The sequence below is a fragment of the Pseudonaja textilis genome, chromosome 14 (genome assembly GCF_049901715.1).
Source record: "Pseudonaja textilis isolate UNSWEBS1 chromosome 14, rPseTex1.2, whole genome shotgun sequence".
NCBI classification, from domain to species: Eukaryota; Metazoa; Chordata; class Lepidosauria; order Squamata; family Elapidae; genus Pseudonaja; species Pseudonaja textilis.
This window is the reverse complement of record NC_142003.1, coordinates 13,805,953-13,822,881: the sequence shown is the minus strand read 5'-3', so window position 1 is coordinate 13,822,881 and position 16,929 is coordinate 13,805,953. Positions and strand designations below refer to the sequence as shown.

The following is a 16,929-nucleotide window of genomic DNA, read 5'->3' as shown; positions in this document are numbered from 1 at the left end:
CCTTGTTTCCCAGTAACATAAGGACCACGTCTTGCTTTGCATATTCGTGGATTTCTGTCAGCCAAGCCTAAAAAGGAACATAGGATAATCAGAGATCACAGGAGCAACGTTTGGAAGATACCGGGATATTTTCCAAAACATATTAATGGGCTACTGCAAGGACTTGTCCCTCCTCTCTCCTCAAGAAAACAGAACTCTTGAAACAGGCATTATTTCAAAAGGAAACCTTTATTGGGAGAAAGTGAAAGCAAGGAAAGCAAGGCAGGATCTGAAGTGCTCACTCAAAAACCGTTAGGTTAAACATTGCAGAAAACCTGCCCCCTATGTCCAGTCGGAAGCGAACCAAATCCACAGGTGTGAAGTGCCAAGCTGAGAAAAGTGGTAAGTTGTTCTCAGATGGCCCTAGGCAGTTCCCTCCCCCTCCCTTTCCCAAGCAGGTACATCAAAGTGACAGGAAGTCCAGACACAGGAAAGAAGTTGTAAAGAAGCATCCAAGGCCCTCTCCCCGCCAGAATGGCAGCATCCTGATAAGGATCTTAGGGACCTGACAGATATTCCAAGAAATCATAAAACAAGAAAAGCTCTCCTGGTGTCTGCAGTCTACGTCCTCCTGTGACTGGATCCATGACCATATTTTTACCGTTAAGAAAATCACTGCAGTCACTAAGTGAAGACTAAATATCGCATGAGACTGGCAGAATGAAAGAACATTTTGCATTCAACTCAGCTTGTACAGGGGTAGAGGACTGTAGACATAACCTTGGCAAGGAACGCAAGAGTCATTAGAAGAATTTAATTTTTAAATTAAATTTATATGCTGTCCATCTTACCATCCAAACCGACTTTTTATTCGAGTGGCTTACAATAAAGAGAAAATAATACTACATCCAGTTTTGGTTACCATACTAAAAAAAAAAGATGTTGAGACTCTAGAAAAAGGACAGGGAAGAGCAACCAGGAGGATGAGGGGACTGGAGGCTAAAAGATACGATGATCGGTTGCAGGAACTGGGCCTGGCTAGTCTAGGGAAGAGAAGGACCAGGGGAGGCAGGAGAGCAGCCTTCCAATATTTGAGGGGCTGCCCCAGAGAGGAGGAAGGAATCAAGCTACTTTCCAAGGCACCGGAAAGCCAGACACGGAATAAAGGATGGAAACTGATCAAGGAGAGATTCAACCTGGAAATAAGGAGGAATTTTCTGACAGTGAGAACAATCAACCCATGGAACAGAAGTTGCCTCTAGAAGTTGTGGGAGCTTCATCACTGGAGGCTTTCAAGAAGAGATTGGACAGCCATCTGTCAGAAATGGTGTAGGGTCTCCCGCTTGGGCAGGGGGTTGGACTAGATGACCTATAAGGTCCCTTCCAACCCTGTTATTCTGTTATTTTCCTCTACGACAACCTATCCCTAATCTGTCTTTTAAGTTTTGAATTTTTACCTATATTATAGTTACGTCCACAAATCCTGCCACTAACCTTCATTGGCCATCGGGGAATAGAAGGAATCAACTGCTTTGGGGGTTTTCTTTTGCACACACACACACCCCACAACCCCCCACTTTGCCAAAAATCCCAGGTTATATGTCTTCAGCCATATTCCCAGTCCTTCATCTTTACCAAAATGCACATTTTGTGCAATTAAAACTATACCTGTTGATTAAAGCGGATATTTTTTTTCCCCCTTTCTACAAATAGCTTGGTTGTGCTTGTTTCTATTGCTATTATCACAAGCCACAGCAAAATATTTTTCAGTAGAATAATCTTGTCTGCTGTTGTGGTATATCACATTTTATTTCTAGTACCCAATAACTGGTTTTGGGCACATGATGGTGCTAAAGAGCCAATAACTGCGATAGGAAAGAAATAATCAGCATTTGCCTCAAACAGAGAGAGTGGATTTGAGACAGTATCTATGCAAACTTTTCAATTTAAAACTTGGAAAAAGTATCGTGCACAATAACAAACAGAGTGGGTGGAGTAAACAGATTTGTACTTCTCCATTTTTAATCCTTCTTTGGGGAAGAAACCTGTGGATAACCAACGTGTGATTGTTTAGAGACTCTCAAAACAATCCAGATTCCTAATGTCAAAAATCCTCTAGCACAGAACCAAGCCATCAAGTCTTGCGTTAAAATCCCAAAAGGAGAAGCCCTCGTTTTCTTAGGCAGTCTGCTTCACTGTCAATCAACCCTGTCATCCTCAAGTTTCATCAAAAACCCCAATCTACGTTTACTCAATTTAGCAGGATGGGAAATCTCATCGCATGGAAGAAGCATCATAGTAACTCCCAAACCAGCAACCAACCAACTAACCACGTTATAGCACTTAGCAATAGCACTTAAACTTATATACCGCTTCACAGTGCTTTCCAGCCCTCTCTAAGTGGTTTACAGAGTCAGCAGATTTTCCCCAACAATCTGGGTCCTTATTTTATTGACCTCAGAAGGATGGAAGGCTGAGCTGGTCAGGATCGAACTGCTGGCTGTGGGCAGAGTCAGACTGCAATGCTGCATTCTAACCACTTCTTGGTTAATGGCTATGTAACATGGAAACCAATCCTCCCTGGTCACTTAATGTGGAAATTCACAAAGACTCAGTAAATTATATAGCAACACAAATTGCGGTCCATCAAAGATGGCCACTTCAAACATCTCCCTCTCCCTCCCTACTTAATGGTGCAGCCATTTCTCTCCACAGCTGAGTTGCTACTGTTCTGTATCCTGTACAGATGCAGATAGATAAACTCCACAACACATCCATAACAAAGTACTTTTATTGGTTCATCAGGTATCCTCATAACTCACATTTGTGATGAAGTTCTTCTTTCATGACCAATCCTTTGCATATCTGTCTTGTAGGTAAAAAGATGGCTTATCTCCTATCCTTTTTCTCCCGTCTTGTAACGATAGAAGTAGAATAGTTACCACGAGTCCATGAGTACAGCCAAGAGTGAGGAAAACCTCCCCGCAATCCCTCAAGGATCAATTGAGTGACCAAACAGGATTACAGATGTGGTCACAGGATATGGACTACATTTCCCAGGATACCTTAACTACATTTACTATGATGCATTCCCTTAAGGGAACAGCTCACAATTGCTACCTAACTATCCAATTCCCATACACTGGCTGGACAGCGCAGCTACTACATTATGAAACAAGCCACCTGCATCACAGAGTTCCAGCCCATCAAGAAAAATTAGCAAACTACTGATGTGAAAGATATCACCATAAAGGACTTCAGAGGAAGCCCGATTGTTATCACAATAGAGATCCTAATGGTCCTTGACATACGCTGCACATGCCAGCTTCTCAACTTCAATCCTCCTGTTCATCTTCTCTCTGTGCCTCGTTCTTGAACGTGGTTTCTGAAATCTCAGGCTCATGGAGGGAAGGGGGAGGGCGGAGAAGCCCCAAATCAAAAATTCAATTCATCTCTTTCAAGAGAACAGTCAACGGTTCAGCAGAGAAGAACCTGGAAAGCAGGCCGGCCATCCTGACAAATCCTGGATGCCTCTCTCGCAGTTCACCCCTTGCCAGAAAAACCCAGGTCGGTTTGCCTGATGATACCATGTTTCTCATATAATAAGGCCGGGTCTTATTTTTTTTTTGAGCCCCCCAAAAATGGCTAGGCCGTCTTTTCGGGGGTGACTTAATTCCTCCCCCCTTGCATTTTCAGGCAGGCGGGCGGCGATGGCTTGGTTGTTGACCTCGGCGTTGGTGGGGCACTTTGTATCAGGGTCAACGCAGGCAGCACCATATCCGGGTGTGCAACAAAAGTACTTCCTAACGGCAAGCCCCCCGCTGCCATTTCCCCCCCATTTTGCATGTTTTAATATAGGCCTTAATTTGGGGGGAGGGGCTTAATTTCATTTCATGCCTATAAAACATGCTGGGACTTCCTATTGGGGGAGGCCGTATTGTTGGAGAAACACGGTAGATCTTAGCTCCCATGTCCAAGGCCAGCTTCAGTACTATTCGTTTTATTGGTAAGCTCTGGCTGCAAGCAGGGGTAGAGGAAGGCAGAATGGGACAACTTGCCACAGCCAACTCGTTGCGGCAAGCTCACTGTGGCCAACTCGCCATGCTCAGCTCATTGCAGCCAACTCATCATGGGCAACTTGGCACAGGACAACTCACCATGGCCAACTTGCTGAGGGACAACACTCCACCGGACAACTTAACAATTCAATTTAATTCTTTAAAATAATTTTAAAAATAATTTTAATTTTTGTCATTCACATTTCACATCGTCCCTCCTTTTGCACCCTTTCTTTAAGGATTCTATTCCACCATTTCTTTGGTATTAGTGTAACTCTTTTCCTGCAGCGAGTTGAGTTGACCGTGGCTAACTGTCATAGACCAGAGGGAAATTGCACCAGGAGATAAAGTGGAACTTTTCTACAGATGAAAAGCTGACCAGAAGGGGGACTCAAGAAACTGACTAAGGACCAGGCAAATCCCAAATAAATAAATCATATGGGTGTGGGGGAGATGCCTCGCCTTTCCGCAAGACTTGTTGGGCAAGAAAGGACTAAGACTGTGCATCAAAGTTGCAGGAACAAGGAAATGATAATTGAAAAATTCAGTTAAGCAGGCCTACAAACGGAATCATTTTAAAAACATCCTTTATTTCTCTTAGAGTTGCAAAGGTGATGCCTTCAACAGACAGAGCGCTGAGCATCTTGGCATCTGTTGTGCTGCAGATCACACCCAGAAGTGGTTTTGCAGAGTCTACTTACTACTTTGGGTGAGAAGGTACAGTATTCCTTTCATGTCCTGCCCTTCTCTTTGCTTGAATAAAGGTGGCTGACGCATAGTTAAATACAGGAGGACCTTTCCGTGCCGAATTAAGGAACAGAGATCTTTAGAAAGACCTCTCTTGTGATCTTCTGTTGGGAAACGTTCCTCGTGGGGAACATACTCTCAGATCCTAAGCTATTTAAGGGGTTTGAAACTGAATTCTTTAAATTACACCCAGAAAACAATGGGCAGCCATCCTCACAAGAGTCTCAAACTGGCTCCTGCGACTTTTAGTATCCGAGATGCCACATATTACAACTGAAGCTTCTGGACACTTTTCAAGAGGTGTCTCGCATGAAACATTTTGCAAATGTGAACCAAATAATAGCGAGGTTGACTTTCACACCCAGGATTTATTGCGTCTTCCTCCTTTGGTTATTATTATTTTTTGTACTGCACCGCTGTGGTTGACGTTATTATTCCAGTGTTTAACATACCAATTGTGTTAGAATATGTTGATCGGATGTGTACCCTTATCTTAGTGCCAGTTTATCTGCACTATGTCATCTTCATGTGAATTGGCAGGTATGGAAGACAGAATGGGAGATCTTTTCAAAGCAGCCAAAGAGAGAGAAGGGTTTGCTCAGGAGCCTATGGAAAAGTACTCGAGTGAACAGAATGAAGAATGGCAGAATTGGAACGGATTTTGGAGGTCTTCAAGTCCAACCCCCTATTCAAGCGGGAGACCCCATATACAATTCAGATAAATGGCACTCCAGTCTCTTCTTAAAAACCTCCAGTGATGGAACACCCACAACTTCTGAAGGCAAGTTGTTCCATTGGTTGATTGCTCTCACCATTAGGAAATTTCTCCTTAGTTCTTGGTTGCTTCCATCCATTGTTTCTCAACTTGCCTTTTGGCCCTTTGGAGAAAAGTTTGACCCCTTTGTCTTTGTAGGAGACCCTCAAATATTGGAAGACTGCTCTCCTGTCTTCCCTGGGCCTTCTTGTCACTGGACTAGCCAAGCCCAGCTCCTGTAACTGTTCTTCATATGTTTTAGCCTCCAGTCCCCAAATCATCCCCGTTGCTCTTCTTTGCACTCTTTCTAAAGTCTCAACATGTTTTTTTATATTGTGACCAGAACCAAAAAATACTGCAAGTGTGGTCTTACCAAGGCAATAGGAAGCAACACTAGCACTTCACATGATCTCAATTTAGAGATCGTGAAGTGATCAGGGATCTTGACGGAGAAGCACTGAAAGACGTTCCTGCAACAATTGATGACTCCCATGTAGCTTGGATGAAGCAATGGCAGCCTTGTGAAACAGGCGGTGAGGGAGGTGTGAAACAAAGGCCAAATTTGACTGACTACTCGGGTCTTGTTAAAAAGTTATAAAACTACGTGTGAACTTGGGGCCCATCAGAAACCACAGGACACTGCAATTGTAGTGTTGGCAGAGTAAGATTGATCAAGTCCCTCCATATTTAGCAGGTGTTTTGAGATACCCCACCCAACCCCAGAACCCACTCTGAGCCTGACCAGCTAGCCTTTCATTTGGGGGGTGGGGTGTTTCCATATCTGAGGGTGTCAAAGTGAGAATGGGCTGAGCTTTTCACTCAGAAGGAGGACAATAATATACCCATAAACATGTTTTTTGTGCCTCTGAATCCCTTCAAAAACGTACAAGTAGAGAGCTTTCCAGCCCTTGGTGTGACAGAATTATGTTTTGTTGTGTTCTTCCTGAATTTTATGGAATTAGAATTGCACATTCTATTGCTATTACTCATCTTGGGAGTGGAATGGCGATGGGATATAAATAAAATGAAAACGCAAAACTCAAAGCTTCTTTTTCTTACTTAAAGGAGAGTCCACCAGGCGAGAGCGAGCACATAGCCGGCACATTTGTTACCAATGCATTCCATGCATTTTTAGGAGCTGTCTCTCAACCTTGCAACCTGAAGGTGTGCAGACTTCAACTCCCAGAATTCCCCAGCCAGCTTTGAATTCTGGGAATTGAAGTCCACGGACCTTCCAATTGCCAAGGTTGAGAACACGGATGCAAAAAAAAAAAAATGATATCTCAGGGCTTTGTTGTCCATCAACCTCTTGGCTGGGAAATTCTGGGAACTGAAGTCCAGTGTTGTGAAACACGGCCCTGAAGCCAAGAGCTTTGAACTTTTATTGTCCCTTTCTCCTCCATGCAGCCAGGAGCAAAGCAAGGAGACTGAATCCAACAAAAAAAGACCTACTGCCAACTGTTAAGCCGAGCTGGATTATTTCCTCTGTGCAATAATGACTGTAATTAAGGGGCATTAGTTGCATTTGCAATTTAATTTCTATGTAATATACTACAAGACTGGGAGCAATTCGGGCTCCATTGTTAACGTCCTCCCTCGCCTCTTCCTCCAAATACAGAACGGATTGGAAAGAAAAAGAAGGAAAATATTCTCTAGGAGAAGGAGACATCTGGAGTGTCAAAAGCGTCAAGATCAAAGCAGGCGCATTGGATGGCCCAGGAGAAGCCATGTTGGCAGCGAGCCATGCCCCATCGTCAATCTTAGCCAGGAGGAAGATGTGTCAGATATGGAACTATCCCACCGTGACCTATGGAGAATGGAGCTGCCTTTCATTTTCAGTATTTGCAGTCCTACAGCAAGAAGTTTGTTTTTATAATGTTAATGTTTTAATCCTGTAATTGTTTTATTCTGTTACTTATGGTATTGAGAGCTAGCTTGGTGCAGTGATTAAACTGCTTAGCTAGGTGCGGTGGCCTAGAGGTGGAGCTCTCGCCTCACAGTCAAGAGGCTGTGAGATCAATCCTAGGTAGAGGCTAATATTTGGAATCGACGCTCCTGCTGGAGCAGGGGGTTGGACTAGATGGCCTCCAAGGTCCCTTCCAACTCTGTTATTCTATGTTCTATGCTAGCCTAGGAGTTTGTGAGTTCTAGTCTTGCCTCAGGGACAAAAGCTGACTGAGTGACTTTATGCTTTCTCCTGACGTTGGCCCATTCACTCTCTCTCAGCCAAACTCACTTCACAGGGTTGTTGCTGAGGGGAAAATAGGAGGAGGAAGGAGGCATTATATATGTTCACCACTTTCGGTTATTTATGAAGTTAGAGTCAGGATAAAAATCTAATCAATTGATAAATATTATCAGCCGCCCAGCATTGCTTGGTAGAGAAATGGATGGCATACAAACTTAATAAATAAATAAATAAAGTTCAAAACCTTCTCAAAGATCCATCTCATCCTGGGCACCCTTTTTTTGAACTATTACCATCTGCAAGATGGTACAGAATAATAAAAACAAGGACAAATAGGCTGAAAAACAGCTTCTATCCCAGGGCAGTAGCTCTTTTGAATTCTGCTGTATAGTGCAGTGTTTGTGTGGTGTGGGGGGTTTTCAATTCAATGTGTGGTGGGTGAAGGATGTGTGTTTGTACTCTCTGCGTATTTATTTTCATGGTCATAATGTGAACTGAGGACGGTGTTGGTGCAATGACAATAAAGCAAAGTTAAACTAAATAAACTTTGGCTGAAGAGTCAAGTACGGAAGAAAGAAAAACCTTACCCGAATCTGAAAGGAACGGGCACACAAGAGTGATCCCAGAGTGGCTGGGTTCCCACAGCAGACCGACTGCCAGCCAGCTGCTTCGGGTTTGGCCCAGCCATTCTGTGCACAGCGCAGTTGTGTAAGGCTTTGGGGGAGGCTTCCTTCTGGCTACATTTCACACGAAACAGCCCTTCTGTGCCTGAAACCACCGCGGGCTCCTCACTGCACCCGCCCACCGTGCTGCTGCCTGCTCACCATGCAGCCAGTGCCGTTGCTGCTGCCCAGAAGGTCCCAGAGGCGCAGAGTGGGTCTTGCAAAGCTGAGTGGCCGAGTGGCCAGCAACAGCGCTGACTTCCATGGAGTGGAGAACAGCAGCAGGGCAGATGGGCACAGCCTCGCAGTCAGGAGTCCGCAGGCGTTGCTGCCACCTGGAGGGGCACTTGGCCGGGACCCCCACTGGCAGTTTGGTGGAGCAGCTGCCATGTGGGTGGATGGGTGGGTGGGTGGGGGGAAACAGTCTTCTGCTCTCCCCATCCTGGCAGCGCGACAGTGGGCAGGCAGTGGCATGGAGTCCAGCAGCCTCTCTTTTGGAGGTGGCAGGGTGATTTACTTCCCCCTGGAAGGCACACCTGCCAGGGAGGAGCACCCCAGTTGCCCCATAGAGCAACCGCAGTATCCCTCTCCTCCCGGCACACAGCCTTTTGAAAAAGTCCAGCGCCCGAGGCTGCTGCCCTCTCTGCGTATTGCATCCAATCGGAAGCCAGAGGCCACCCCCCTTGGCACACAGTACTGGTTGCCAGGACACACGGCTCATTGTCCCACGGAGTGAATTGACCGGGGAGATTTGTCCTGCAGCAAATTGGTTGGATGAAACAGGCAGGGGGGCCCAGGGGGCTTCAGCCAATTATCCTATAGACCCTCCCTCAGATGAACCCTGCCTGCCAGCATTTCAGATCAAAACTGGGACCTGCTTATTGAATCCTTGAGATTGAGAGAAAACTGCAGCCAAAGAGCCACCTGTGGACCTCAGCAGCGCTTTGCTGTGTCAGGAGCATCCTGGCAACTGAAGTATGGCATCGACGTTGCTGTATTTGGTTTGCCAGCAAAATCAAATATCCAAAAATGTAGTTGCTGTTGGGAAGCTCAGACGTGGTTGTCACAGGCAGAAGGAGGTTTGTGAACCTCTCATTTGGCTTAAGATAGCAATAGCAGTTAGATTTACAGCACTCTCTGGGCCATTGATCAATGTCAAGGCATTATTTTCATATTGCCCCCAATCATCTGGGTCCTCGTTATACCGACCTCGGAAGGATGGAAGGCTGAGTCAACTTTGAGCCGGTCAGGATTGAACTGCTGGCAGTTGGCAGAGTTAGCCTGCAAGCCTGCATTCTAACTACTGAGCCACCAGGGCTCACACCTAGGCAGACTTTACATAGACACACAGACATATGCACATACACACACACACACACAAATTCTGCCCCACTCCTCTCTCTTTCCCCCATACGACCACAATTGAGCCCAACATTTTTGTTGCTATGTGAGAAATTTGTGACATGACTTTTGCCCCATTTTACGACTCTTCCTCTCACATTTGTTAACTGAATCACTACAGTTGTTAAGTTAACAACTCAGTTGTTAAATGAATTCGGTTTCCCCACTGACTTTGTTCATCAGAAGGTTGCAAAGATGATCACATGACCCTGGGACAACTGTCATAACTGTGAGTCAGCTGTCCAGCACCCGAACATAAATCATGTGTACCTTCGAACACCCACTCTATGCACTGTTGTAAGTTGAGGACTTCCTGTACAGCAATACTTTTCACCTAGATGCTTGCAAGCTCCAATGTAAGCTTGCAAGGCTGCCAGCCACAGAGCCCCCTCCCCATTCCCCTGCATGTCACTCCCAGCACCCCCCTCTCCTGAGGGCCACCTCTGTAGCTGTTAAGCTGCTGCCTGATTGGCACACAACCTTTGAGTTGCCAACTCCAATGGTTCTCACCAGACTCACTGTGTCATGCCCCTGTCGGAGTCTGAACCCCAGGAGGAAGACAAACAGCGGACAGGGAGTGTGGCTCCGTTGGCTGTGGAGGAAACTGGAGCAAGGGCGAAGTCCGGCTGGGCAGAACAAGGGAGAGTGAGTTCAGAGGAAGACCCAGGCCCACCCCCTCTTCATCCTAGGGCACGCAGGGAGGAATGGAGAAGAGAGCAACGTGGGTGGTGTGGTTTACGGGGGAGGAAAGGGCCCCGATTCCCTTCATTAGCCACAGCTGGGAAGGGAGTTTAAGAGACATGTAGGCTGTGTGCAGCAGCTGCTGGGGGCAAACATGAGTTTATCTTGTGTTGACTTTGCTTATCTGTGTTGCTGGCATCTTTCCAAATGTGTTAATGTTTGCCGTGCCTTCACATCTGGAATTCTTGCTCCTGCCCTGCCAGACTAATTACCTCATTTTGCCTTGATTGGACTTATAGTTAATTTTTGTTGTCCATGTTTTAGAACGGATTCTCTGCAGCCAAAGGCTGTTTCTGGGAGAGTTTTCCTCCAGCCAGAAGGTAACCAAGACATTGGGGGAAAAGTTACAGCTAATATAGGGACTCCTCCTGATTAACTGACTGTGTTGCCTTTGTGCCGTGCTCTGGGTCAGCACACACTGAGGCTGGTTCTCCGATGGGCATCCATCTGCTGGCAGCCCCCTTGCAAACAAGGCAGCGGTGCTTCTGCTAAGCATTTCAACAAATTGCTTTCTGCAATATACGTTGGTTCAGATGGGACTCCAGGGAGGCTCATTCCCGGCTTAAAAGGTATGAAAAGGGCAGCCTCCTTCAACAGGCAACCCTCCTGCTGGCACCTGGAACTGGGCTCCTGAAAACAAACAAAGCTTTCGCATTCATCTTCCCTGGCACACGTTTTTCCATTGAGCCATCATAAATCAGCCTGGTACGTGGGAAAACAGACATACAGTGTGATTTCCTACACTAAAACTTTACCAAAGAGGCTCACTCAAAAGCCTCCAACTGTGCTCGATCGGAAGAATAATTTGGGGTTCCAACTGGAGCAAGGATAAATAAAAATGAGATCCAGACAGCTGTGAGGAAAGAAGAAACAGTTATTCCTAAAAGCAAAACAATTTGCCTTTAGGGGCAGCTGCAGAGAAACCGGGGTACAGCAGCAGACTTTACAGGGGGAGCTTGTCTGGGGTGTGGAAATATCTACGTGCTGATTTTAAGGTGACCCTCGAGGGGCATGGGTGTGTATGTGCGTGTAGGTATGTATTCTTGTGAACATGCAGTTCTTCTGGGAAACCTAATTTAATAAACACTATTGTGCTTTTTGCAGACCTTAACCTTTGATGTGTGGATTAGGTCTGGGTAACTTATTTGGGGGTTTGGGAAGTTTGGGTAAAGGATTTCCCCCCCATTTGCTACTTAGTTTCAGCTTGACTGTCACTATCTAGTGGAGACATGGATTGTCAGACCATTGTGGATTCTGTTAATGTCTTAACGGAAGATGGAAACAGTAGAAACAATAAATATATATTTTGATGTAAAACTTCTCTCAGCTCCTCACAAAGAAAAAAACGGTGGAACTCCCAGAGACAAAAAAGGTAGCTGGCTCCAAACTGCATTGCAGGCAACTGATCAAGTTCATACTTAACTGGCTGCAAAAACATCACAAAGGAAGACAAATCCTCTGCTAACAGAATGGGCACCAAAGAAGCACCCCCAGGAAAATTCTCCTTCCAGGAACACAAAGGAAACAACTACAACCCAGCCTGTGAAATACACAAAAACCATTTGTAGAAAGTTAACACTCACCCCTCTCCGAGAAGGATGAAATATTTTGAGAAATATTAAAAAGGCAGAATATTATATTTCTCTGGGTGAGGAATGGAGAAACATGGTTTTTTAGGAGGGAGAAAGCAGCTCCCACCTTTTCTTAATGGCCCTCAGCAGATGTTAGCCCTTAAGAGATAAAGAGATAGATAGCTCTATTCATAAACAAATGCCCTCATCCAAAATCCAACACAGGAAAAAGCCATTAAGCCCCCATAGGAATTGCCCAACACTCTTTCAGCACACAAGCCCCCTCACTGCATCACTCTCAGAAATGTCAACCAACTTTAGCTCAGACAAACATCTAGGATTTGTACTTTACCAATAGAGCCAGCTATGACCCCTACATAACCCCTACACGGCCCCATGGGACCCTGACAATAGCCAATAGAAAATATGTTCTTGCACAGGAACAGCAAGCTCAAGTACAAAGCCCAAGAGAAAGTATAAAAACCCCTCACTTTCAACTCCATGGGGTCAGCCACCCAGAATCACACATGCTTGGTGGTTCTGTTCATCATTAAACCCTCTTTCCAATCAGCTTCCAGCCTCCATTTTGTCTCCAGTGTCTTCTTGCTTGGAACTGAACCAGATAGATATTTCTTCACAGACATTCAAAGGGAATTCACCAGGGGTGGGATTCAAATTTTCTAACAACCGGTTTTGTGGGCATGGCTTAGGTGGTGGGCATGGCTTGGTGGTCATGTGACTGGGTGGACGTGGCTTGGTGGTCATGTTATTGGCTGGGTGTGGCCAATTCAATATCACTCACATGGAGGCACACATCTCCTCGCCTGGCCTCTCATGACTGTGAGGATGCTGCAACAGTTGTAAGTGTGAAAAATGGTCCTAAGTCAGTTTTTTCAGTGCCATTGTAACTTTGAAGGGTCACTCCACACAAGCAAAGTACCAGCAAAGGAGGGGAAAAAACCTCCAGAGAAGTTCCAGAGACAGGAAGTCTAGTCCTCCCAAGAATGTAATAATGGTCAATGGAGAGGCAGTTTCTGTAAGCAACCCCAGAATGTTTCCTTCCTGCCTTCCTTACAGGATTAGGCCAGTAATTTCCTCTAACAACCACTTCTCCAAACTTCTTGGAATGTTAACAACCGGTTCTAGCGAATCGGTGCCAACTGGTAGAATCCCACCCCTGGAATTCACCCATTTCAGCAGTGTGGAGATTGTGGGAGTTGGGATGTGTGGGTAGGGTTGCAGCTGGGCCATGGCGGCATCAGAGCTTGTGGGGAAGAGGCTCTGCTGGGGCCAAGGCCTGCATGTGCAGATAAATCAGGCTAAAAGTCTGTCCTTGCTCCTATTTGTGATTTGCAAAAATAATATACTCCCTTTAAGTTTGCACCGGAACAGCTGCAGCAGAGCAGCCCTTCCTCAACTTCAGCTGAGCCTCCAAGGGCTGCCCTGCCTAAACCAGCTCAGCCAGGCTGCAGGCAGCATTGATGGGAGGTCTACCAGACACACCCATCCTCCACTCCCTTGCTTGGGGCAATGGGAGCCCAGGGCACCCCCTCTTCCACCTCCAATTTGCTTGTTTAGTTTAGTTTAGTTTTTTTTTTAATACTCTGGCACCCACACTGTGTAACGATTAAAACATGCAGCATATGACAAGGCTGGGCAATGTCACCGGAAGTTTTACCTCAGACTATTTGCATTTAGATTGCCCTTTAAAGAATTCTGAATATTTTGCCTGCTTGCCTGGCTGGTAGACTATTGCACAGAGCTCATCGCAAACCTTCTTTCCTGCTTTAACTTATAAAAAAAACCTATATTATGAGATATACGCAGAGATATCAAAGCGGTTACAAGGCACTTTGAATGGGGACACCCAACCTTTCCTCCAGCCCAGTGAGCTGTGTCTCCACGCGCTTCTCTTGAGGCTTGCCAGGCTCCCAGCCCCTTCCCCATCCTTTAAAAGACCCTTTTCATCAAGAAAGAGACAGCTCACCTGCTGCACAGGGAAACTAATGTACTTACGTGCAACTCTAACCTTTTAAGTGAGGCTGATGTAGAAGGGGTGGGCCCTGAAGGTGTGGGCCCACCATGGCAGCCATTTGGCGTGGATGCCTCCTGCAGTGAAACATTAACTCCTTTCTGACCTGCTGTTTTAAAGAAGGCTCCCTGTGGACCTATATTTGCCACTTTAATTAGGCGCCTTCACCCGTTCCATATTTTTAATTCAGCTTTTGAGCCTGCTCAGATAGGATGGCATCCGGTAACTAAGTAAGTAGCTCAGCTTTGTAAAGTAGCATCGTACAGCTGTGTTACGCAAGGGTTTCTAGTGCTTTGCCCAAGTGTTATTTTATTATTTTAATATTGTGTTTCACCTTGAAGGGCCTTAAAAGAATGTGGCACCCGAATCGGCTGATGTCTAGGATGGAGCTCAATCTGAGCAGCAATTTCCTACATCATAAAATCTTGGAAGAGGCCCCAAAGGTCATCTAGTCCAATGCCTTGCTCAGAGCAGATCTGCCAAATGCCCTCGCATCCTCTCTTTGGGGCCATCAAGTCTTCAAGCCACGTGGCAGCCTATATCTCTAGTCGAGAGCTTGTAACGTTAGGATGATTCTCCTGGCATCCATCTTGAACTTCCTCCCTTGTGCTTTTAATCTATTCGTTCTGGTTCTTTTCTTTGGGGGTATAAGGAGTAAATCCATTTCCTCTTCTGTAGGACAACCCTCCAGATTACAAGAGTACCATTAATCCCCCTCCCTCTAAATAATCTTTTCTATAGGCCACACACACCCAGGACCCTTTTTTTGACCAGTTGTGGGTGCTCCATTGTTGGAGATTTTCAAGGAAAGATTGGACAACCGTTTGCCCCAGGTGGTATAAGGGCACCTGCCTTGGGCAGGGGGTTGGACTAGAAGACCTCCAAAATCCCTTCCAGCCTTAGGATTCTGTGACTCCTCATAGCTTCTGACTTTCAGACCCTGGTCAAAACTATTAAGTGATGAAACCATCTGCCTAAAATGGCGAAGGATGATCCTTGACCGGAAGTTTCCAATGGAGACTGGTTAGCCACCTGCACAGAATGATTTAATAGGCTTCTGCCCGGGGCAGAGGCTGGACCAACCATTCTAATTCATACCTTCTAGAATTCCTGTCTTCTTGGCAGACTGGACTGTTCTGATTCCCCCAGGTGTGATGACCCGGGACAAGGCCCGAAGGTCACACAGCCAGGCCCCCTTTAATGCTCTAAATTTCCCCTCCAACGCTCCCATCTTCTGGGCAAGTCCCAGAGCAAAGCACAGCAGCCTCTGGCTGTGCCCAGTCCAGCAAAACAAAAGAACAGGGAAATGAGTCCACAAAGTCAGGACCAGGGTACTGAATCCACAAGTAAGGAAGAAGCAAGCAGTCCTGCAAACTCCAAATGTCTTCAATGGCATACAAACTCTAGAAATTCAGCGTTTGTTCCCGACAAATGCCCCTCCCCACAGGGTCTCCTTAAATCTCAGTCCCTAAGTATGCCTTGTGAAGAGGGGCGGGGCACTCTCCTCCCGAGTAGTCACCTCAGTCTGCCCTGTTCTTTCCTTCTCTCTACTCTCCACACTCAAGGTTCAGGAGGGGGCAGTCCTCGTTCATCGCCTGAGCTCTATTGCTCCTCATGTCCACTGCTTGCCTGCTCTCCGTCATCCTGCCCCCATTTCTCCCTGCTAACAAGCCGTCCTAATCCTGAGGGGCCCTGGGCTGCCTCGGCCTACCCACATTCCTCCGAAACTAACGCAGCCGCCCCCTTGATCTCTGTGGGCTCTAGCTCTGGGTCATCCTCCTCTGCGGATTCATGCTCCAATGTGGGCATGACACCCGGGGTACTTCAAGTCATTTCAAAAGTTTTAGCCGAGGCAAAGTAATGCAGACCAGCCTTCCACTAGCCTTGAGCTGACTCAGATTACAATTCCCATCCAGCAGAGATAATAAGTAGTTAGATTTCGAGGACTATATTTTATGACATCCCAGAGGTGCTTTTTCAAAAGGAACGGGACTTTCTTTTTCCTTGAAGACATTTTGCTTCTCATCCAAGAAGCTTCCTCGGTTCTGACTTCTAAGTTCCTCAGTTCAGTTCTTCAGTCAGAACTGAAGAAGCTTCTTGGATGAGAAGCGAAACCTCTTCAAGGAGAAACAAAAAACAACCATGACCTGGATGACCGAGAATCTCCACAGACATAAATGGGAGGAAAAAAATAAAATCTCTTTTCAGTGGAAAGAGATTATAGGCTTTGTTTTTTAAATAATCCTTTTACCCAAACATTTATCTCAAAAATAGATTTCTTTTTACTGCATTATACCTAACTCCACTGATTCAAAAAAGGATGGAGCAGCCACCCTGTGCAGCTCCAGGTCCTTTTCCATGGAAGAGGCAAGTGAATCTTTGTCTAGGAGGCTGTTCCAGAAGAGCAAAGGGCCTGAAGTGACGTTCCAGCTATCTGTGGGCTACAGAAGTATGAAACTGGCCCCTTGGCAGGAAAAACAAAACATGGGAGAAAGAATTGCAGATAATTACAGTTGCGGAGACTGATGCAAGAAAAATGAAAATGAAAGATTATTCTCAATTCAAAAGCTCATCAAAGACTTACCATCTGGGAGAAGTTATAACAGGTTTTTTAAAAAAGCATTGTATTTGGCAGAAAAAAAGCCAGGAAATCAACTTAAATGACCCTAACGCTGTCTTATTAAGGGAACAGAAGGACATTTAATGGAAATATATTGAAAAACCAAAGAACGAAAGAAGCAGACTTAATTAGTACTCAGATGGAACGAAAACTGTTTTATGTTTGTGCTTTTTTTT

General features: G+C 45.8%; 1 protein-coding gene across 1 annotated transcript in view; it reads right to left on the bottom strand.

Annotated features, from left to right (window-relative positions):
* RAB26 (RAB26, member RAS oncogene family) overlaps positions 1-16,929 on the bottom strand; it is a 183,379-nt gene that overhangs the window by 6,423 nt on the left and 160,027 nt on the right. The window contains exon 6 of the mRNA XM_026704068.2: positions 2-67. Within this exon, the coding sequence (XP_026559853.1) occupies positions 2-67 (66 nt within the window). The remainder of the gene's footprint in view (position 1; positions 68-16,929) is intronic.